This window comes from Nansenia antarctica (assembly GCF_963989245.1).
Source record: "Nansenia antarctica genome assembly, chromosome: 9".
Lineage (NCBI taxonomy): Eukaryota > Metazoa > Chordata > Actinopteri > Argentiniformes > Microstomatidae > Nansenia > Nansenia antarctica.
In genome coordinates, this window is record NC_137679.1 from 12,626,730 (window position 1) to 12,649,580 (window position 22,851).

The 22,851-nt window shown below is 43.5% G+C and overlaps 1 protein-coding gene across 1 annotated transcript; it reads right to left on the reverse strand.

The window, feature by feature from the left end:
• Positions 1-11,479: 11,479 nt before the first annotated feature.
• Positions 11,480-22,362, reverse strand: amfra (autocrine motility factor receptor a). Its single transcript, XM_080538874.1, has 13 exons — positions 21,367-22,362; positions 21,087-21,179; positions 20,662-20,826; positions 18,955-19,107; positions 18,697-18,737; positions 18,452-18,584; positions 17,510-17,643; positions 17,284-17,394; positions 16,865-17,058; positions 16,207-16,313; positions 15,436-15,570; positions 14,207-14,394; positions 11,480-13,813 (listed from the first exon to the last, which is right to left on the reverse strand). Exons 1-13 carry the CDS (start codon positions 21,616-21,618, stop codon positions 13,612-13,614), a joined length of 1,908 nt encoding a protein of 635 aa, XP_080395000.1. The 5' UTR covers positions 21,619-22,362; the 3' UTR covers positions 11,480-13,611.
• Between the last annotated feature and the right edge of the window lie 489 nt (positions 22,363-22,851).

Sequence of the window (22,851 nt, forward strand, 5' to 3'; positions counted from 1 at the left end):
AAAACTCAAGAGATATGGTAGCCTAACTGTTCTGTCGTTTTATTGAAAAGTAATTGTATTGGGAGAAGAGGATGACATTAATATCTGTTGATTTACTCCATTGAGCCACATGCAACTGAGGTAATGGAGGTTACAGATGTCATGCAGTTGTTACCTAATCGCCATGGGCATAAGTCATATTGAACACCTGTTGGTCTGGAGGTTAGAAGGAACTCACAAATCATAAAACAGCCTGTTTTAATGACTGCTTCATCTGCCTTACAATACAATCAACACTAGAACAGCCATGGGTGGGGTCATTTGAAGTGAGTAAAAAAAAAAGATTATAACTTTGTACTCGATCAAATTTCAGGACCCTCCTTTCATGACTTATCCTAGATATGTGCGTTCTACCACCCAGTATCCTTACATTTTCAAAATCACATCAGGATAAGCTAGTATGAAGCTATTTTGCTAAGAGGCAGGCTAATTTACAAGCCGGCCAACTAGTGGTCTTTGTGTGTAAGTAGCAGCTTCCCATTCTAAAGACTATTGTCATTTGACCCCTGAGGCAAAATAAGAGTAGGTGAAATAGGCACGGCTGTCCTAGTGTTAAGAGTGGCACTAGAGAGTATTCTCTAATGTGAATGGCAATACTACATCACTGACCGTAAATGTAGCGTGGAGTAGGTCAATACAATTGTACAAAGGCTTAATGGTGCAAATAAGAGACTAGGCACTCGGCATGTATATGTCTTTTTCAAGGGTATCAACATTTTCTTTTCTGCAAAGAACACAGTTCCTTCATCTAATAGCATTTGTTATGACACCAATCACTCTTAAAGTGCTATGAAGGCTTTGGCTCAAAGGTGTCAGCCCTACCTCTGAATCTTAGCCCCCGCTGTCTTGTCTGTCTGCCTCGTCTGTCTGTCTCTCTCTCTCCCCTTCTCTCTCTCTCTTTATCTCTCTCCCTCTCTGTTTGCATCTCCCTCTCCTTGTCTCTCCCTCTCTCTCCTTCAGGAAGGTCGGATATATAAACCCATTAGGGTCTAATGTGTCCAGCACAGGTCAATACAGATTTCCATATCAGCCTGTGATGTTATGTTCAACGTCTGTCCAACAGAAATCAGGAGAGGCATCCTCTGAAGTTCTAGAACACAACGAGAGTGAACAATCTCACAGTATGATTGATGGTAGTGGAAGAAGGATTTGAGTTGGAAAAGCACCATTACTGCTTTACCCTGCCATGCCAAGCCCTTGATAGTCATTAAGTATAGAGTATTGGCAGGATCATTATTGTGAACTCTGTGTGCCATTGATACCTAATGACTCATGCAGTACTCAAAGTCTCTGTGTGCCTCTGTTGGCAACGAGGGGTTGTTCGAGGCAACATTTGCTGGTTTCGCTGTTTACTGAGAGAGCCCTAGAAAGTCCAGAAGTGTGATGCCTGACTGAATAAGTCAACAAAATACTTACTGAAACATTGTTATTGTATCAACCATGCACATCTTTCTGATTGGCTTTTAATGGGTTTCTAAACATAAGGGCCATAATTGTCATGGGATGGCAAAATAATTATCCAGCTAAGCTCGATAAGGCACACATACCACTAGATGGCTGTTTATTTACCCGATGCCTGTGCATTAATAAATAACTCATGTATTTCTCTTTATATTGATTTAAGGACATCTGTATATGCAATTAGACGATTTTTGCCAATGTGATGGATGCTCCTAGACATGGAGGATTGTAAAACCTTTCAAAATGGCCTCTCTTCCCAGTAAACAAACTGCTTTTTTTGTTTGTTCGAAAACATAAACATTCCAAAGAGCTTTTAATACTAGTCATACCAGACGTCCACGGCCACGATTTGACACAAATTTGACAACAATAAAATAACTCTACCATTGTGAAACCCATGCCATCCTCCTTCCCTGACTCTTCCTAAATGTCTGTTTGTAACATAATAATAATAATAATAATAATAATAATAATAATCTTTTTCATATATAAAAAGAAGAATTTCATGACTACCACAGCTTTTCTTGATAGCCAAGTCATGTCCTGAGGTGGGATTAACACCTGCTCCCCTCACCATAGCTTTTACACTCATCACGGTGAATCTGAACTGACCTTACAGTTATGAATGCCATACCCATGGCAAACATGATTGGTCGCACATATAGACAGAAAGACAATAACAGTTATTTGCATGATCAGTGCACAATTACAGCCTCAGAAGAAGAGGCATCTGGATGTCAAAACACAGTTTTTCTAGTTTGTCAGTTTGGACCTTGTTTTTAATGAGCATCCTGTGACATTTCCTCTTGTGTGTGTATGTACTATAGGCCATAGTAGAGTATGTGTATCTGAGTAAACACCATAGATGTTGATAACAGTACTACTGAACATGGTAATGAGGGTAATGATGTGGATAATGGATGAGACAAACACACTTTCTACGTGTTGTCTGGCGGTTTTATGAAATGTACTTTACAGTTATGAATCGCTAACCATTTCAACCGTAATGGTGATATCAGCAACACAGACAGACGGACTAGAACTATTTGCATGATTAAAGCGATTACGGTACATGTGCGTAGAAGGCCGCACAGCCGCACGCACACAGCCTGCAAAAAGCAGTCACGTCCCCTTCCTCACCCATATTTCTAAACATACGTATGCTTCTTACTTTTGTTTTACAAGCCATCATTTTGCATAGATAGTCTCAGCTGGCTGTGCAATACCCACGGGCATGGCAAATCCGCCCTGATTATAGACATTTGGAACACTTTGTGAGTAACTTGATTGCTTGTTGTAAACCAGCAGACAAAATCAATATTTGTTTTGAATGTGGTTCGCCTGGTGGAGCATAGACCCGACAGAATTATCTGTGGTCTGTTTGACTTGTTATTGTTGTACAGGGCCCTACATAAGGAATGGGAGTAGAGAAGCATTGTGTCTTCTTTTGGCTCTAATACACTCCAAAAGTTTGGATTTGAGATCCAAGAATGACTGTGAGGTTAAAGTAGAGATTCTCAGCTTGTATTTGATGGTATTTGTGTACATTAGTTGTACCATTCAGAAATTACACACTTTTAATGCATAGTCCCCCTATTTCAGGGCACACAAATGTAATGGGTGTTACTGTTTACTGTTTACAGGTGTTCCGGTGTGTTCCGTCACATAATTTGTGCAGGCATAAGAGAGGTGTCAATGTCAGTATTGATTCTAGGCTTTGTGTTTGCCTTTGGAGTCTGCAGCTATTCAGTCCCTCCAGAAAAAAACTTGATTCTTTGATCGCATAATTCAATGCATAATCAGCTAAATGCAACAAAAAAAAAGTTTTAGTAGAAGGCGATAATAGGGAGAAGGTTTTTCCTTCTATCAGTGGCCCCGGGCCCGAGCTAGATTACTCTTCCTGCAACGAATGGTGGATTGCTGATTCACATGCTTAGTATTCAAATGTATTGATTGTAAGTCGCTTTGGAATAAGGCGTCTGCTAAATGCCAAAAATGTAAATGTAAATGTAAATGTAAATGGCGCATGATTATGCAAGGTCACATAATTCAAGAAATGGCGCATATTCACTGCAATAAATGCAGTCCCTCCAGATGATGGCGTATGATTTGCACCCCACTGTATCTTAGGAAAAATCATGAAAGGAGGATCCTGAAATGTGATCGAGTGCAAAGGTCAAATGACCCCACCCATGGCTGTTCTAGTGTTCTGCTCTAGGATGACCAGAAAACCAGTCAAGCTGTACTTACTTCAGTAAACACAGGAACCCCTCGGAAGAGCAACATTGTCTCTTTGAACATGACAATCATATTACATTACCAACACAGGCAATAGAAATGAAATGGTAAATTGAATTCACACTAACCGCATGAGGCCGATGTGGCTTTCACAGTGGTGAACGCTGAGGAAAGTGGATATTTGTGCAAAAATCACTGGAGAAGATTTTCTGGTCCCGGCGTTTTGGGAGCCCGAGACATTTCCTTTTACACTCTACTGCTTATTTATTCTGCTATATGTCTGAACTGAGCACAGGTCATGACGCTATGAGCGATGCCCATCTGAAATTCAATTCCCCTGTGCTTGGAAGAGCGCTACTTCCAAATGTCAGCAGTGACTGCCCTGGTATCGTCAAGCTGCACTGGGGTGTGGGGTGGGGGGGGTGGGGGGGTGGGGGGTTGGGAGGCAATAATCTGAGGACTGAGTCATTGTAATGCATAGATTGAATGGAATGAGGAATGGTACCCTTAAATGATACCATTCCTGATTCCATTCCATGCATTACAATGATCCTGTCTTTCGATTTCTACCTCCATCCCCCTCCCCTGTGTGAGAGGCTACCTCGACTCCAGCTTTTATTCAATAGGATTATTAACCCTGATCTATTCATTTTTGTAAACACCAGTAGCTATATGGTTAATTTACATTGCCAGTGCACTGCAGCTGCACACGGTTCTCCGAGTCTTTATAGTTCACAGAATAGCATTACGCAAATGATGTTTTGTAGGGAGAATCTGTTGGAAAAATCTGCATTGTTTTTATCGGTAGGAATACCTCTGCATTTCATATCCATGCAGATTACGTATTCATGAAATGTGATTATTCAAGAACTTATGACAGTGAATGTGCAGCTGTGAGACGTAGGTCACCAGCTCTTGAACCGGAGCCTCCTCAGGGGCATCGTGAGCTAAATTATGGATTCTGATATCCTCAATCACCTGACAAGTGAAACCCACACATGCAGGGAGTCACAGGGGGCGTTTAGCCCCAGGCCCTAACTCACTACCTAGGGCTTTAGGGGGAGGGGAGAGAGAGTGAGAGTGAGAGTGAGAGTGAGAGTGAGAGTGAGAGAGTGAGAGTGAGAGTGAGAGTGAGAGAGAGAGAGAGAGAGAGAGAGAGAGAGAGAGAGAGAGAGAGAGAGAGAGAGAGAGAGAGAGAGAGAGAGAGAGAGAGAGAGAGAGAGAGAGAGAGAGAGAGATTTAATAAATAATAATTAACAATGTTCAAATCTGGTCAGCTCTTGTCAAATGATTGTTTAAGGTAGAAAAATAGAAGAGACATCGACATCAAACAAATTAAAGTAAACTGTGTTGGGTAGCTAGCATATGATCTTTCAGTTACTGCAATGAGTCATCCATCTCATTGTGCCTAAAAACCTGCTATGGCCACACAGACTGGGAGCTCATCCGGAACCCTGGCTAGTCTGACCTCCCCCTGCAAGAATCCCTCACAGCCCCCCAACAGCAACCCCTCACAGCTCCCCCACAGCAACCACTCACAGCTAAGATTCTCCAACAGCAACAAGCAAAAACCCCGGATTTTGCCACACGGACCCCTCCGGCAACTGGTTCTGTCCCTGGCAGCCCCGGTATAGTGCAGAACCAATTAAAACTGAATTCAACAGCTCAGAGTCCTGCAGAGAGAATGACAGTATGGTCAGCCTGATAAGAGGCTCAGCACATACTGTTATACTAGCAGCATTACCACAATATTTCACTGCTAGAGTCCCACTTAGACCCCTATGCTGTCTCCAACACTGGTGGCAACAACAGGCAATTTGCAGAGGGTTAGAGGCTAATTAACTAAGGCACAACAACGGCTGTATGTTTTGTGTTGTCTGCCTACACATTTTCATATCATGTTGGTTTCCATGAGGGTATCTGTTGTTAATGCAAACACTGGGTAATTTAGGTGTAAACAAGGTAAATATGTTTATTAGATGTATTTATGAACATATTGTGATGCTACTACCGCGGTGTTAACCTTTTCATTTGATCAAGACATTGATGGTGTTTGCTTTTCTCCAGACTCATTCTCTGTACACAGTGAAAAAACGAGCAAATATTTGAGTCTCTTTTTTTTTCTTCTCCACACTCATCACACTGAGTAAATTAATCGGAACACATAATCAGGGTTCGAGTTATGTGGGAGCCAATGGAAGCTGAGCTCCCATAAGGAAGGTCTGAGCTCCCATGAAAGCAGTAAAATCATACATCTGTGGGGGTCGCTAATAATACATTACCACAACCATTATTTGATCAAAAATGTCAATGTAATGAGTATTATTTATATTTATTTATATGATAAATATTCTAAAATAAACACGTTTTCCAAAAGAACTACGCGCACCAGCATTAATCTCCTGTGATGACAGTATGCCTTTGACTGCCTGCACTTTACCACCAAGACACTATGGGGCGCAGTAGAATATTGTGCAACAGCAGAATATGATCGTTGAGAGCTTGCGAACGTGAAAACACGATTATTGAGAAGAAAACATTCAGTAGCTAGCTATCATGCCGCCCCAAAAAAGGCCACTGCTGCCGACCGAGTCGACAAGCCTGGAAAGTTTCGGGTTTTCATCCAAGAAACCAAACTTGAATTCAGCTGCACCTGTTATGACACCTAACGTTGAAACTGTTGAAATAGCAGAGCTCAAACAAAATCAAGTGCTTCCGAAGAACATTTCGCACTGTTATTTTGGAGACCCCCACAAAGCTCAGCTTATAACTCGAACCCTGCACATAATGCAGACTTCTACACTTGGGGCCAATCCAAATTCACCCCTACGGCTTTGTTATCACCCCTATGGCTTTGTTTTGCACGTTCACGTTTAGGGTAGGGGTGTCCCAATTCATATTTCATCAAGGGCTAAGGGGTAGGGGGAGGGCTATCCACGGCTTCGTTTGGAGCGATTTCAGGACCAGACTAGCTTCGGAGCCATACCCCTTGCTCCAGTGGCGGGCGGTGCATTTCACACCTAGGCCTTCAGTGATGTCCGACACATTCCTACCTGAATTATTCTACCTCTTAATACCATCGTTATGACGCCATGGCTCTAGAAACTAGACAGAAACACAGTATAACCGGGCGTTGCATCACCTTAACATAGTCAGACAAGTACAACAGAGTTATATTAATATTTCCGAAGCATTTTTAATCAATAAATCCGCATTTACAATGAAGAGTGTTAAACTAACATCTTTAAGATCGCTACATTACCCACGTCTGTCGTCTCGTCCACCATAATAGCGACAAAGGGTGCCTTTTTAATCTCCATTTTGATCTCTTCTTCCATCACTTCAGCAATAGCAAAAATCAGGTCGTTTTGTATTTTGCCTGACGTCCCAGTAAACACTTTGTTTGTGGACAGGTGGTAATGTAAATCTGGGTTGTTTTCAGCCAGAAAAGAAAGAAGCTCAACGTAGTTTCCTCTGTTTGTGGACTTGGCGCTTTCATTGTGTCCCCTAAATGAAAGTTATTGTTTACCCAAAAACAGGACACAATCGATCAGTATTATCGATCAGTCAACGAAAGCTTTCGTTGTGAGGCTCCGTTTCCCTGCGCACTTTCAAAAGTTTCACATCTTCCGGCATAGTTCCGCATCTCAATAGTGAATATCAATAGTGCGTATCAATAGTGCGTAGCAATAGTGCGTATCCAATCAAAAGACGTGCTGGGTGCTGACATCATTGAGCCTTACAGCAGGCGCCGTTGTTGCTTTTGCTCGCATCTACGTAGGTTTACTAGGTACGCCACAGGTTTTCTCGTTCCAATGTTAAGTTACAGGTCGAATCCGCAGCACCGTTTAATGTGAAGGCGGGCAGATTTTTGAGCCCCCTAGCAACACATTTTGATTGGATAAAAGCTCTAACATAAAGGCCAGCCCTCCAAATCTCAATCGGAGACTGGAAGCAGCGCAACCAAGAGGAAAGCTATGAAATGAAGAGAATAGACTATGGGGAATCATTAATACATATTTGTGGAAAATATATATTAAAATAAAATGTATATTCTGATGATGTTTAGGCCAGCAGAGAAGGCCTTGCTGGCCCTGACGGCACACCACTGCCTTGCTCCCAGGATGCATTGCGAATCATCTACAGAAGTCTGATTTCGCTCTTTTCAATACGGAACACAGCCACAAATGTCATTTCCTTTCTCTGTAATTACTTATTAATAAAGATTTGACAAATTATGATAACCATCTTATTATCTTAGTTTAATGTCATTTCAATGCATTATAGACCGTTTCTTTATAACAAGCATAACAAAAAAAACGCTTTTATGGCGACATGCTGTGTCTACCCTTACAGGCTGATTTGTGGATGACAGTTGCGCATATTGACATTATTTCCATGTCTGATGGCATATGACACCTACTAATGTCATTTCAATGCATTATATACCTTTTCTTTACAACAAGCATAACACAGTCCAGCGCGCAGGGAATTTGCGACATGCGTGAAAGGGAGCAACACGGGTATCTACCGGCATTTGGCTCAAGCACAGCCTTCCCATAGAAGGCACGGCACGGAGCGCGATTCACATTTCCGAGATGTACAATCCTGTTTATTTAGAAATAAATTATTACCTGTGGCGTTTGACAGCGGGTGATGGTAGACATATTTAATGTTAAGTAATCTATCTAACATTAGGCAGATTTTTGCATGATTAGTCACACGTTTTGACCTAGTTCCATGCAGTGGTGTAGTCTACGTGATACGCAGGACTACGCCGTATACCCACTAGGAAAGGCCAAGGATTTGCGTATACCCACTAGGAACGGCCAAGGATTTGCGTGTCACCCACTAAAAAATGCGCGAGAATACGTAACGGCGTTTTGTGACAGAACTTTCACTTTCATTCATAAAATTCACCCCGTCTGTGTTACGAAGCACTTACTTCGAACTTTCTGACATGTTTGTTATCGCATAACCAGTCGTTCAGAATGTCTCAGTATTTCCCCTACAGAGCCTTGGGGTGGGCGGGCCGCGAATTTGCGAAACCTAGGATGGTAGGGGGAATCTCGCCAGCCAATGAGGGGGCAATGAGGGAGTGCTTCGCCAACCAATCAGGTAGCGGTATTGCCCTGCCTCCCCTTACTATCCTAGGTTTCGCAAATTCGCGGGCGGGCCAGACCTCCACACACAGCTTCGTGCCGCGGGAGAATGGTTTGTTTTTGTTTTGTGTGCGCGTGCGACGCGAGAGAGTTTTTGCAGGGTGAAAGCTCTGCAGAAGAAAGTAAGCAAGTTGAAACGTTAGCAAATATAATTACTGTGTTCTGACAGAGAAAGTTGGTTCAAATGAGTCGTTATTATTGTGATTAGAAAGTGTCTGATTATAGTTTCATGGTGTGAATAATAGTGTCAAAGAACTAGCAAGCTAGCTAGCGTGCTCAGAGGTGATGAGATGAGCTAGTCTGCTGCACACTTGCCAGCTAAAGAGCTAACTGGAGGCACTTTATTATTTTACTTAAAGTAGATATACAATCTTTCTTATTCTGCTAGAATTGGGCTTTATGGTAATACCATAATGGTATATTTACAGTACATGGACAGTGGATTGAAGCATTGGAACAAACCCTCACTCATTGGAAATGTCTGTTTTTTGTAGTTGGACATACGATTTTCTTACAGGTGAGAGAGTAAGTAAAGACAGTATCTGACTGCATTGCCCACAGCAACCCAATATTCAATTAGAATGATGTTATGATTTGATATGAATTCAATGTATACCTCTTATTAAATTATAAATACTTTGGTTGTTATATTTGCCTTTTGGTTGACAGCAAAAGAGGGAGAGAGGAGGATAGAGAGGGAGAGAAGGAGAGAGAGCAGGATGGTGTCGGCACACCAGAAAGAGAGAGAGAGAGAGCAAGAACCAGGTGAGAAAGTGGACAGGTAGTCAAGACCACATAATGGAATGGAATGGAATGGACTTTATTTGTCATTGCTACAGTACAGGTACCAAACAACGAAATTTAGGAGGGGTGGCTCCCCTGGTGTTAGGAAAGGGATTTTTTATTTTTTTTATTTTAGAAAAAGCACAAAATCACAAGGTAAGGTAAGGAGCTGGTTTACATAAATAAAGGCTATGTACACAATCCACTGTACTATACTGCACAGATAGTCAACTAGGGTTGTCATATTGCACAAAAGTATTTTTTCACGTTATTTTAATAAGTATTAAAATAAAAATGTACATACAAATATTCTTAAAAACACTAAAAAAACACCAGCGTGGAAGCCACTCCGAGCCTCGCGTCTAAGCGCGCCGCCATCTTGGATCTAGATAGGATAAGTAAGTAGCCTTGAGAACCGATGGTTCTCGAGCCTAACGGCCCTTAGGGGGCAGGAGCCTATCTCCTGTTTCTGTAGCGTGAGGCAGCTTGATGTACAAGTACAGTCCATGCCACCCCCCCCCCCCCCCAAGGCAGCAAACACTGGTGTAGATGCATACTGTATGCATAAGTGAGTGTGGCTGTGGTGGTGCTTATGGGGTGTCGCTACGGGACAGGTGTCGCTCTGACTGGGAGGGCAAAATCACAGTATACCCACTAGAAAAAACTAGACTACACCACTGGTTCCATGTAACATTTCCCCCACTTGATGGTATATGACGATACAGCTGTATAGCGGCACTTATTAAACCAAAACAACCTGCAATCAAGCAGTTGTTATTATGTAATATTATTGATGGATGTGCCATTTTTGATGGAGAGCAGTGAGCGGGAGACTCATCATGTAGTTGATTAATGCAGTGGACAGCGGCTGTTTCTCCAGCGTTCCTGTCACATCGGATTTCGGAACGCCATAAAAATAAATCTGCACTCCCTGTAAGTCATGCATTTTTCCATGTTTCCCTTTGATGGCATATGACGCCGTAAATTTAACTAAAGTTCAGCCGCGAAGTTGTTGCACTGTTGTTCCTATATCAGTGCAGACTGGCAGGGTAGGAGCACAGGTTTCATACAGATTAGAGCGCCGTTATTCTGTCATGGTCTGATAATGAAGCATTGTTCTTTTTTATTTGATGACTTGTTTGATCGATTGATAGCGATTAAGTTGTGAATTAATTGCGAGCGTCAATGCTTTTCTATGATACTACTGATGAGTAGGGTCTTGAAGGGTTGTCCCATTTCATAGGGAAACATTTCAACCACTATGGCTTGTGGCTCTTTTCCGAGGCCTTGGCTGAAAATCGAGTGGCACTCGAAAACGAGCCATAGGGGTAGAAAAGGGAATCGGGATTGGGCCTTATAATGCACATACAGTATTCAGCAAAGGTTCCTCATGGACACTGAAGTATGTTACTGCCCCCTAGTGCCATGTTGCAGTTAGTCCCAGAGTATGATCAATATCATTTTTTTTAAAAATATATTTACCGACATCCAGTTGTGAAAGAAACACACATCAAATCTAAAACAGTCAAATTCCATTTCCACATTTTTTTGGTATTTCATCTACTCTTCTTCTTTTATAGACGTCAGGCATCTTCTACCGAGTAGACAACAGAACATTCTGATGGAAAGGTAGTTTACAACTGGTTTGAGGGTCTGTAAAGTAAAATGAGAGTTGAATAGAACAATAAGTTCTACTTGTGATATTGTGAACATTTCACCTTACTGAATACACTGTTTCTTTGAATCATTCTGCAGCCATTTTCAATCAAGACACAGACAGCAAATATGGGGATTGATCCAAAGCCTCTATAGTAGCTCTGAATTGTATTTGTACACGGTCATTTCACATTTATAATACAGTCATTACAAAAGTATTTACAAAATCACAATTCTTTATCCACTGTAGAATTTAGGCACAGATGAATTGTGTTACAAAATGCATTCCATTAATTTATTTAGTTTTCTATTATCATTTGCAAAAGTATGGTACAAACCAGTCTGTAAACAGATACATCATCCAGGTGACCCTGTCATCTATGGATCAAGAAATACTGTTTCAAGGTGCAATGTGCAACTAAAACACAAAAACACAACCAACGTCATATTCAAGGTCCACAAAGACCTTGCCCAACCTTGTGAAACATATCTGTATCGCTGTCCATTTCCAGAGAGCTTTATCTGCAGAACACTCTTAGAGAAATACTAGGAAGAGAAGCGTCACGGATACATACTGTATCATGACGATTTGTTTTACGCCTTGGATGCACAGATTCATGCATAGAGAAAATGACATCCAAAATAAAAAGACAATAGCATGATCTAAATAAAATACCATTTAAAATAGTCATCTCACAGTGCAAAGGACAATGACTAAGCAATCTAACTGTGATCCAGTCAAGCTAAAGCCTGTGTTTTGAAGCATCGTGTAGCCCATATTACCTATTACATTTACTCAACATAAAGAATCAATGAAAACAACTTAAAATACCTCCTAATTACCTCCTAATTAGCATTAACGTTTAAACATATTAGAACTGGTACACTATCATATGGCAAATGGGCACCTGACATCTTCTTATTTTAATAGTCAAAGTTAATGTGCATCTAAAGAGTATCTATCTTCAGAATTAGTTGCTTACTGCTCTCGACATTAACATGGATCATTAAGCTGCTCTCAAACGTTTTTGCTTGCTTTTAGCACTTTATCATGCAAAGTAACATTTTGTGAATTCAGAATAGAGAAAAAAAAGAGAATGTAATTCTAACTGCATTCTGCAGAACCCATCAAGGGATGAAGACCCATGTGATGACTAATGCAAGTCAACGTATCTCCTCACTCCTCATGCCAGAGACAGGAGCAGTCATGACAAATACAGAAGACTATAGTAAATAACAGCCAATACTGACAAGAGGCCAACAGAGCTCATCAGCTAAGACTGGGGGGGTTGCTGTGATTTCAACTGCAGAAACATGAAGGGATGCAAAGTTTAAAAAAGAAAGGGATAAAAAAAAAAAAAAAACTTTGAGGACTTATTTTCAGGGACATTTTGACAGAAACCTACTCTGTAACAACCTTACCCCGTAACTTAAAAAAACAGAAACTAACTTTAGCCCTCTTATTCCACCTTAACTGAAAAACGTGTTCTGAAATCTGCCTAATTTTCTAGCACTAGTGGTGGTAGAGAGGGTTACATTGAGGTGACGATATTGCGAGCCCAAACTTCTAGCGTGAAAGGCGAACATACCTTTTCCAGTGAACACATTCTACGACTACTCCAAACCGTGTACTCCCTTCATATGCAGTGTGTACGCGACAGTGCTGTGGATATTTCAAATGGTTCCAGTCCTCAGGGGTGCGTTACAGGCTATATCACACCTGAATCATAGCAAAGACTGCTTTGGTACAAGCAGAGCAACATGGAGCTTTGGGGGCCTGAATTCAACCAACTAGCTTAGCTTGAGAACCTATCCCTTCTGGAGCCGAGGACCTCCCTCTGTACAGAGCTCTCCAGGGTCTCCAGATTACATACGCTCTTAATCAAAATCGAAATCAATTACTCATGCACAGATTTTAGTGGGCAAATTATGATTCAATTCAGAGACAGCCTACTTCGATTCTTGGTATTTCATGGGGCAAGACTGACAATTAATAAAAAAAGATTTCAACCCCCCCATAACCTTATCTAGCTATTGTAACCAAGACAGTATGTTTAAAAAAACAAAAAACAAAACACAGCAGTAGCAAATGTCATGCATCAATCTCATGTCTGCTCAGATGAATTCGACGGATGCTTCCGGATCAGTAGGCTACTTCGTCCCTAGTGGGGGGACTCCGCTTAGGGACAGAAGGTGCAGCGGGGGGGCGGGGGGGGGTGCAGCAGGGGGGCAGGTGCACCAGTAGTACTCTTCACTGGTCGCCAGTTTGTCCTTAATGGTAGGGGTCGGGTTGCCTCTGCAGACGTCGCTCCGCGGCGGCCGCCAGCATCCTGCGGCGCAGCGTCATGGAGTCCGAGAAGGGGACGGCGTCGCCCTCCAGCGAGGGCAGGCCTTCGTAGTCGTCGTACTCGTCGTCGTCGTTAACGGCGGCGGCGGCAGCCTCCTCTTGCTCAGGACTCTTGCTCAGGTACCTCCTGATGGGGGGGGGGGAGGCAGGAGCAGAGAGTGTGTTTCACAGGGACACTGAGAGTGTGTTTCACAGGGACACTGCTGGATGGATGTGCTGCTAACGAGGTCAGTACTCAGAGCCTCATCATCATCATCATTACAACTAGGCATCACTCCAAAAAGAGAGCACAATTAGCAGTGAGAGAGAGAGAGAGAGAGAGATACCATAATGGGCCATAATGGAATACAACAGGAAGCATCAAATAGAAAAAGGATAGGATAGCATCCGAGAAATGTTGCGGGTTAGAGTGAAGACGCAGCAAAACACACACACACACACACACACACGCGCGCGCGCACACACACACACACACACGTGGTGCATGTGTTCATGTAGTGTGAACGTGACACCGTCGTACCTGCGTGCGCGCAGCAGCAGCTCGTCTCTCCTCTGCAGCAGCATCTTCTGTCTCTCGTCGGCCGACTTGGAGAAGCGACTGCCCCTGACCTCGAAGTCCTCCACCCCGGGGGTCATCACCGCCTCTGAGCTCCCGCTGGCCCCGTCCTCAGGGGGGGAGTTCACCTGGGAGGCTGAGCGTTCTGGGGGCTGACCGGGACAGGGAGGAGAAGAAGAAGAAGAAGTCAGCCATTTTGGGGACTGTTTATGCGGGGGGGGGTTTTCCTGCCTAATTTTATATATATAAATAAGGCTTAGGTGGTAGAAGTGGAGGTGAAGCGTGACGGGCATGACAAAACATTAAAAACGGGGAACATTTTAAAGAGTTTTCGGAAGGATTTGTAAAGGACTAAAATGCCCGCTCTGTTGGGGAGGTGGAGCGTGAGCGTGTGCGATAGAACCCGAAAGATGATGAACTACATAGATATAGAAACGTATATAAACACACTATAGTATAGAATATAATTGGATTACACCATAACAGTGTGATAAGGCTGTGTATTAAGGCCATTGTGTTTGTTGCTGCGGAGGAAATAAAGCTCCTGTTTCGTGAACGTCACCACAAAGTCTCACTAGCATCCTTCATCAGCAGAGCTGATAACAGGGTTCCCACACCTTCTGAAACATCAAATTCAAGCACCTTTTAAATGGTAAATGGACTGCACTTATATAGTGCCTTCTTTGCTGCTCCAAAGCTGCTCCAAAGAGCTTTACAACGGCCTCTCATTCACCACACTTTCAAGGGCTTTCAAGACTCAATTCCCTCAAATTCAAGGACCCAACATGGCATAGTTTGAGACAGAACTAGTTGACTAGCTAATTAAAAAATTAAAATAAAAATGTTTAGAGAGAGAGAGTGGGGAGAGAGGGGAATGCAAGCACTTTCAATGACCCATGTCTATTTTCAAAAAACGTTTTAAGACCTTGATTTCTCTTTCTCAAATTCACAAACTTTCAAGGACCTGTGGGAACCCTGTGATAAGGACTAGTTAGGACTGCCAAGGCTAGTTACCAGCTACGAGCCTGGCTGGATGAAGGGCACCTGGATGTGACTGACCTGGCTGGATGAAGGGCACCTGGATGTGACTGACCTGGATGGATGAAGGGGACCTGGATGTGACTGACCTGGATGGGGAAGGGGACCTGGATGTGACTGACCTGGATGGGGAAGGGGACCTGGATGTGACTGACCTGGATGGGGAAGGGCACCTGGATGCGGCCCTCCAGGATGTTGTCGGTGGTGACCTCCACAGAGCGCGTGAGCTGCAGGTCCTGGAACACCAGGTGGTAGGGGACCTGGGGGAACATCTCCTGGATCTGATGGGCCTGAGGCAGGAAGGACAGGAGGAGGGTTAACACTAGAACAGCCATGCCTTTTTTACCTACTATAAGAGCCGCCTCAGGGGGTCAAATGACCATAGTCTTTACAATGGGAAGATACTGTTTACACACAACGACCACTAGTTGTCCGTCTTGTAAATTAGCCTGCCTCCTACACAGAAAAAAAAAAGCTAAATAGCTTCTTACTAGCTTATCCTGGTGTGATTTTGAAAATGTAAGGATACTGGGTGGTAGAACGCACATATCTAGGAAAAGTCATAAAAGGAGGGTCCTGAAATTTGATCGAGTGCAAAGATATAACATTTTGTTTTACTCACATGGTCAAATGACCCCACCCACAGCTCTCCTAGTGTTAACAGTGTCTCAACAACACACCTCGACTTTCTCACTGTCCCCTTGTTGTTAGTGATGACAGAATTGGACAGGTGAAAGATAACCATGTGGTGTGACTCATTTCCATTTCAACCAATCCAATCTCATCAAATCACCGCCGTAGGCAACTGAGACACGTTCATCTGGTGTCATCAGAAATATCTAGCGCTTCTTCACGTTCATCGAACGTTCGCGCTCAAGGAAAATGATCTTCGATCCGACTGCATGATGCGAGGTGACGACACGTACCATGGCGTTGAGCTGGGAGTTGTGGGCTTGTTGAGCGATGCCCAGGATGTTGGTCGTGTGCATGACTTCCACTGAGAAACTGGGGAGCCAACTGGCAATGCGAGAACCTAGGAGGGAAATGACAAGTCAAGCCAACTTTAATACATCATACATTCATGAGAGGTGTTATGTCTACGTTATATGATACTGGAGGACATACTGTACACAGGGTTCCTACAAGTTTCCACAAGTCAAATAGAAGACCTTTTTAGTCCTTTTTTTTTTTAGACCTCTTTGAATATAATTTTAGACCTAATTTTAGACCTATTCGACACCATGTGATAGCTTTTTGTCATCCTCGAGGTGATGAAATTAGGGATTTCACTGCCATACAGACAAAAAAGTCTGAAGGATAATTATTATAAAGTAAATAAGTCCCATAATTACTCCAAAGTAAATTTTCATTTCTGCGTAAATAGATGTGGTCGGACTGATTTCCTTGCAGGACAAGCTAATCTCATTAGACCTAGCACCTCATTTTTTAGACCTAATAACTGGAATGTGTGACCTTTTCAGGCCTTATAAATTGGATTGCTGGATTTTAGACTTGACGGCTTTTTAGGACCAGCGCGGGAACCCTGTGTACAACATGTGTGGTGGGAGAGTGTTGGAGCCTCACCGTCGAAGTGGAAGAAGTGGTTGTGCTGGTTGATGTGTGGCCGTGCCTCCGGCCCGGGGCCCGGGCCCAGGTTCTCATCCTGGGGCTCCCTCTGCCTCTCCTCCCGCCCCTCCCCGGCCGCCTCGTTGATGTTCAGGGACATGCGGCAGGTGGGGCACGAGGTGTCCTGTTCCAGCCAGGAGCGGAGGCAGGAGCTGACCACGCACACAGACACACACACACACAGACACAGACACAGACACACACACAGGTCATGATAATGACTGACTCATCAGCCGTATTTCTTTGCACACACACACACACACACACACGGCTATTGAGCCTTAATATAATATGCTGGTATATTATACTCAACAGTAACCAGATAGATAATGTACCACAAAGTACACAGCACGGAACATTTCAGGGCAGCTGCTCACTTGTGGAAGAGGTGGCCGCAGGGTAGCTTGCGTGCCGTCGTCATGGAGTCCCAGCAGATAGCACAGTCGTCGTTATTGGCTGTCAGCTCCTCGGGGGTGGCCACAGCAAACCTGGAATCGACCAATCGGCAGAGAACACCTCCGTCAGAAAAACCACAATCTAAAGACAGACACACACTCGTATTGCGCAAAACACAGATGAAGGGTCGTTAGTCGAGCAGCAGACCTGGCCTCCATGTTGTCGATGACGCGGAGGTAGTTCTTGTGGCGGCGGATTCTCTTCTGCACCTCGTGGAACAGGTAGCGCAGCTGCATGAAGATCACCAGGCTGGCCATGGAGAGCCAGATGTTCCCAAAGAGCTGGGAGGAGGAAGTGAGGAGGGGAAGGAGGGATGGAGAGAGTGAGGGGGAAGGAGGGATGGAGAGAGTGAGGGGGAAGGAGGGATGGAGAGAGTGAGGGGGAAGAAGGGATGGAGAGAGTGGAGGGGGAAGGAGGGATGGACAGAGTGAGGGGGAAGGAGGGATGAGAGAGTGAGGGGGAAGGAGAGATGGAGAGAGTGAGGGGGAAGGAGGGATGGAGAGAGTGAGGGGGAAGGAGGGATGGAGAGAGTGAGGGGGAAGGAGGGATGGAGAGAGTGAGGGGGGAAGGAGGGATGGAGAGAGACAGGAAGAGGGAAATTAGACATCAATGCGGGGTTAAGCCTACAGATGAATTACTTACATATTGAATCAAATAAAGAGTTTTGATATAAAACTGCTGTGTGGGTGTTTAGTGTGACAGCCAGAGGTGGACTACTCCATTACTGTAATTGAGTAGATCTTTCAAGGATTTGTCATTCTTTTTTGTATTTTTGAAAGCCTATAATTTACTTGAGTATATTTTTGAATAAAGTATTATATTTCTTCTGTCTAGTGTTACAGAGTACAATGATACTCATAGGAGAATCATACCAGCAGCATTTGCCTGTTAAGGGCAGGTTTTTAGAAAACAGAAAATAGCAACGGTGTCAAAACTGTCCTTCATAATAATCTACTGTTTACTCTCAAGCTGTTTCCTAGACATGACCTTTTTCTTGACAACACTTTCACTGAAGTTAGCAGTACTATTTCTATTTCAGCACTCTGTTCACCCGTGGTGACAGTGGAGGACCGGAGGGGGTAACCTCACCAGCATGTGGATGTGGTGCATGAGGTCCAGACCCAGCAGAGCCAGCTCCATCACAAAGTCAGTGTAGTAGACGTAGGAGCCCTTATTCTCCCAGGTCCCTTCGTGGTTCAGGTCCCACAGGTGGATAGAGTACCTAGAAGGGTCAAGGTGGCTCAGCTATGCGCTTTATCCTTTTCAAGATTAACAGGCAGTTCACACTTTCAGACATACAGCATTCTGAGCAAAGAACAGGTGCAAACCCTTACCGAATAATGACATGTCCTGTTCTGACAGTAACCAGCAGGCACTGAAAAGAAAAAGACAATATCAAACAGCAGTTTAGGTAGAAAACGAAAAAAACAACAACAACAATAACAACAGGAAGCATAATGAAACAGAACAGAGGGGTATTCCATCAAGGTCACTACAGGAAAACCCTGGCTTAAGTCTCACAAGAATTTTTATAAGTCTCGTGAGCCAGGGTTTTCCTTTAGTGATGTATATAAAATAAGGGAGGGAGGTACCTCGGCAGCCATGAAGGCCACGGTGTGCAGGCCCTGGGCGTGTCCCAGCAGGCCGCAGAGCAGCGCCAGGCCGCAGCAGGACAGCAGCATGCCCACCAGCAGCACCAGCACCCTCAGGTGGCTCCCCATCGGGGTGGTCGGGGAGAAGGACAGCTGCAAGCCACAGACACACCCCGTATGAGAACACAGAAACTGACATGATGACACAACGACACGGTTTATATTGTAGCGGATTGCCACGCATTGCCACGAGTTCTTAGAATTGGTTTGGTATTTTTGAGATGACTCGTTTGTAGTGTAGTGAATCCTATTGACTCAGAATCAGGCTTTCTTGTGAATCCAATTTTCACAGCCTCAACATGGCTTGTTGACAGACACCAATAGCGAACTCCAAAGGCAAACGCAAAGCCTGGAATCTACTGGAAATTGAGAGCTCTCTTATGCTTGCACCAAAGAAGAGACGGTCACACACCTGATTAACCAGGAACACGTCAAGCAAACTGTCCCAATACTTTTGGTGCCTTAAAAAAATGTAAATAGGGGGACTATGTATAAAGCTGTTTTTAAAAAATTGTGAAACCAATATGTATACAAATACCCTAAAATAAAAGCTGATAATCTACTTTATGGATTGGAAATCAAACAATACTTTGAGGTTAGGGTTAACTAGTTAGAGAAATGCTTCACTGTTCTGATGATTACAGAGGGCAGTGGTGCCAGAGGGAATAGGATGTGAATCTATTGTTGAATGTGAATCAAAGCTAGGGCTGCAACTAACGATTATTTTGGTAGTCGACTAATCTGTCGATTATTTTTCCGATTAGTCGTGTGGCTTTTCGCTGCGCGTAAATGGCGACGCAGAAGCATAAATCCGGCTTAACTAGCTATCTAACCTAACGTTACGCCAAGCTACAGCTGCTCACAGAGCTAGTTGATTGGCTAGCTAGCATTGCTGGCTAGACTACAGACAGCTCACGTTAGTAGGCTACGCTTGGTGCTGTTTATCGTACAGACAGCTCGCTGGTGGACTCAACATAATTGAAATAGCATTCACTTATCAAGCATCATTCATGATCATCCACCATGACTACCTGGTATTTTAATAGCGACCACCCCTCACTTCATTTCATCTCGCGTTCTCCTGGCTTCAACATGGAAAACCCCTGCTACGTAACGTTACATACAAGCGCCTCTGTCTGTCACACGCGTGCCACAGGGCAAATAAATTAATAGCACAAACGCTCATAGCATGTACAGCCCTGTACATGAGACGTTGTTTTCCAACATGTAACAGTAAAGCTAACATAAACATTACGACCCTAACAATATAACGTTAGCCACTTGGCTAACAACGTTAGCTAAAACTTACCCAGCTGATTCTTGCATGGCTCCCGTCTTTTTTTTAAAAATACGATTAGTCGACACTAAAATTCCACGTCGACAAGTTTTTATGACCGACGTCGTCGATTATGTCGACTAATCGTTGCAGCCCTAATCAAAGCCCGATCAATAGTGGATTTTTGGGTCCGATTTATGTGGGGTAAGATTCACTGACAACCGATATGTCTGGCGATATATATAATAATAACGTTTTTGTTTTTTTACTGAACTCAAGCCAATTATACCTTTGCTCTGATATATTTGACAGGCTCTGACAGGAATGATTTCCTTGCTTATTGTATTCATATCTTTGAATGTAGAACTTACATATTCAAAGCGGTCCTTGCAGAGCTGGACCATGAGATGCAGGAACACCAGAACAGCGAACCAGAGACACCACATGACCACCTCCTCCACAGTCTGCACGTTCAGAACCCCGAAGATAAAGATGAACTTGTAGAAGATGAAGTTCCAGAACTTGTCCTTCAGGTGCTGTTGAGACAGAGAGGGAGAGAGAGCACAACGTCTTTCAGTGCATTTACAACACAGAGCTGCATCATAAAATGGTCTTAAGTTATACAGATCCCATTGGAATGGTTGGTTGGCTGTTAAAAATGACATACCCTAGCTAGGATCCATAGTCTAGTCATTACAAAACATTAGGTCATTTGGAGTGAGATTATTCAAGTAACAGGGTAAGGATTTCATTATATGGAAACAACATTACTGACATATTGGAACTGAGAACTGACCTGTTTTTCGCTGACTCTGAGTGGCCCAAAAACTATGCACTGGATGACCTTTGCAATCAGCATCAGGAAACAGCAGGCAGTGTTCACCATCACCTGGGCATACAGTAGCAGATTGAGTTACACCCTACAATGAACCACAGCATGTTGATGCTACCCCCAACTCTTTTACCAAATTGGCAGTAAGATAAAGGTCTCTGTCCACACAGACATAATGACAACTGCATATCCTTTACCCTAACCATCAGATACCATCAGCAGAGAGTACCCCACAAAAACTCACCCAAACAAAAACACTGTCTGAAATCAAGTACAACAGGACATTGGCCGCCACGTCTTCATAACTGGTCAGTTCATCCTCCTTCTCCTCTTCAAGGATGCCCTGAGACTCTGACACAGGAAGGTCAGAGTCAAACCCCGGCTCTGTGACAGTGGAGTAGGCACTCAGGACAGTCCCCACCAGCAGGACAGCGCTCAGGGCTGTGTAGGTCTGCAAACTGGGCCAGGGGAACCTCTCCAAAAACAGTAAGGGCATGATGTTGACCCTGGTAAGTGTTTCGCCAAAATCTTCACAGTGGACAAAATACCATTAGGCTTTAAGTACTAGTCTTATATGACAACTTCGGCCCGGGGTTGAGCCCACAGAGCAGCACTCCCTGTCTGTCGTTTAGAGAGGATAGTCAGGAGATTAAGGTCAACACACGCACGTTTATCTTCACACACACACACACACACACACACACACACACACCCTACTGGGCTAGCTAGCTACTCTGCTAGGTCGTAGGTGTGACGACTAGGTTAACTATACAATTGCGATCGCAATTCCTTCTTGTTGTAACTAACTATACAACTGGCTTAGCTAGGTTAAACCTATAGCTATGATGAATGACATTATTCAGTTGTCATGCCTTCAATCTCGAAACAGGACCATTTAAATGGACATGTTTGTTTTGTAGTTATGCTGCCTGGCTAGTTTGACAGCTAGCTACGTTAGCCTCTTCTTCTCAACCTCAGAAATGTCACCGATTGAACTGTTAAACCCTAACCCTGTTGTCCGTAGATGATCTATGTAATGGTGTTTGTAAGAGGGTGGAAACAACCAGCAGGTGTATAACAACTACTAACTATCTCCCCAGCTATGCTGCTCGCTAGCTCGCTAGGTTCAATTAGCTGAAAATGGCCAATCCCCCTGGTAACTATGACAAAACCCGGGTAACTATTCACTGTATCATAATATGCCAGCTGTCTATTAGATATGACTGTCTCCTAACATAAACTCCAAACAAGGCCTCGCCTGAATCTTAGTCGAGTTTTCTTATTTTTTTGTAGGTTGGCTTCGATATGTTTTCTGGTAGTTTCCATAAGCGTTCGTCTTTTCCGGTAAATACGGAATGACGCAAATAGTGTTTCCTGTTGTGAGCACGTGAGCTGTGACACGTGACACTCCCGGCGTGACGTTCACAGGTTTTTGATTGATTGAAAACTTTATTAGAAGATTTGCAGAAGTAGGTACATGAAAGTACATATTACATACAAGGTCAACTAACAGGATAAAAACCCAAGAAAGCCACTGGCTTATTTCAATTGGGGTCCTTGATTCTCAATTCATCGTTACATGTAAGACAGACAAAAAAAACTAGTACTATCTACAAGATAATACAGACAAATAACTATTACTATCTACAAGATAAACATACATCCATCATGGGAAGAACAATACAACAAAACACAAGGTATGTACAGCGGGTAGGACAGGTGGGGACAT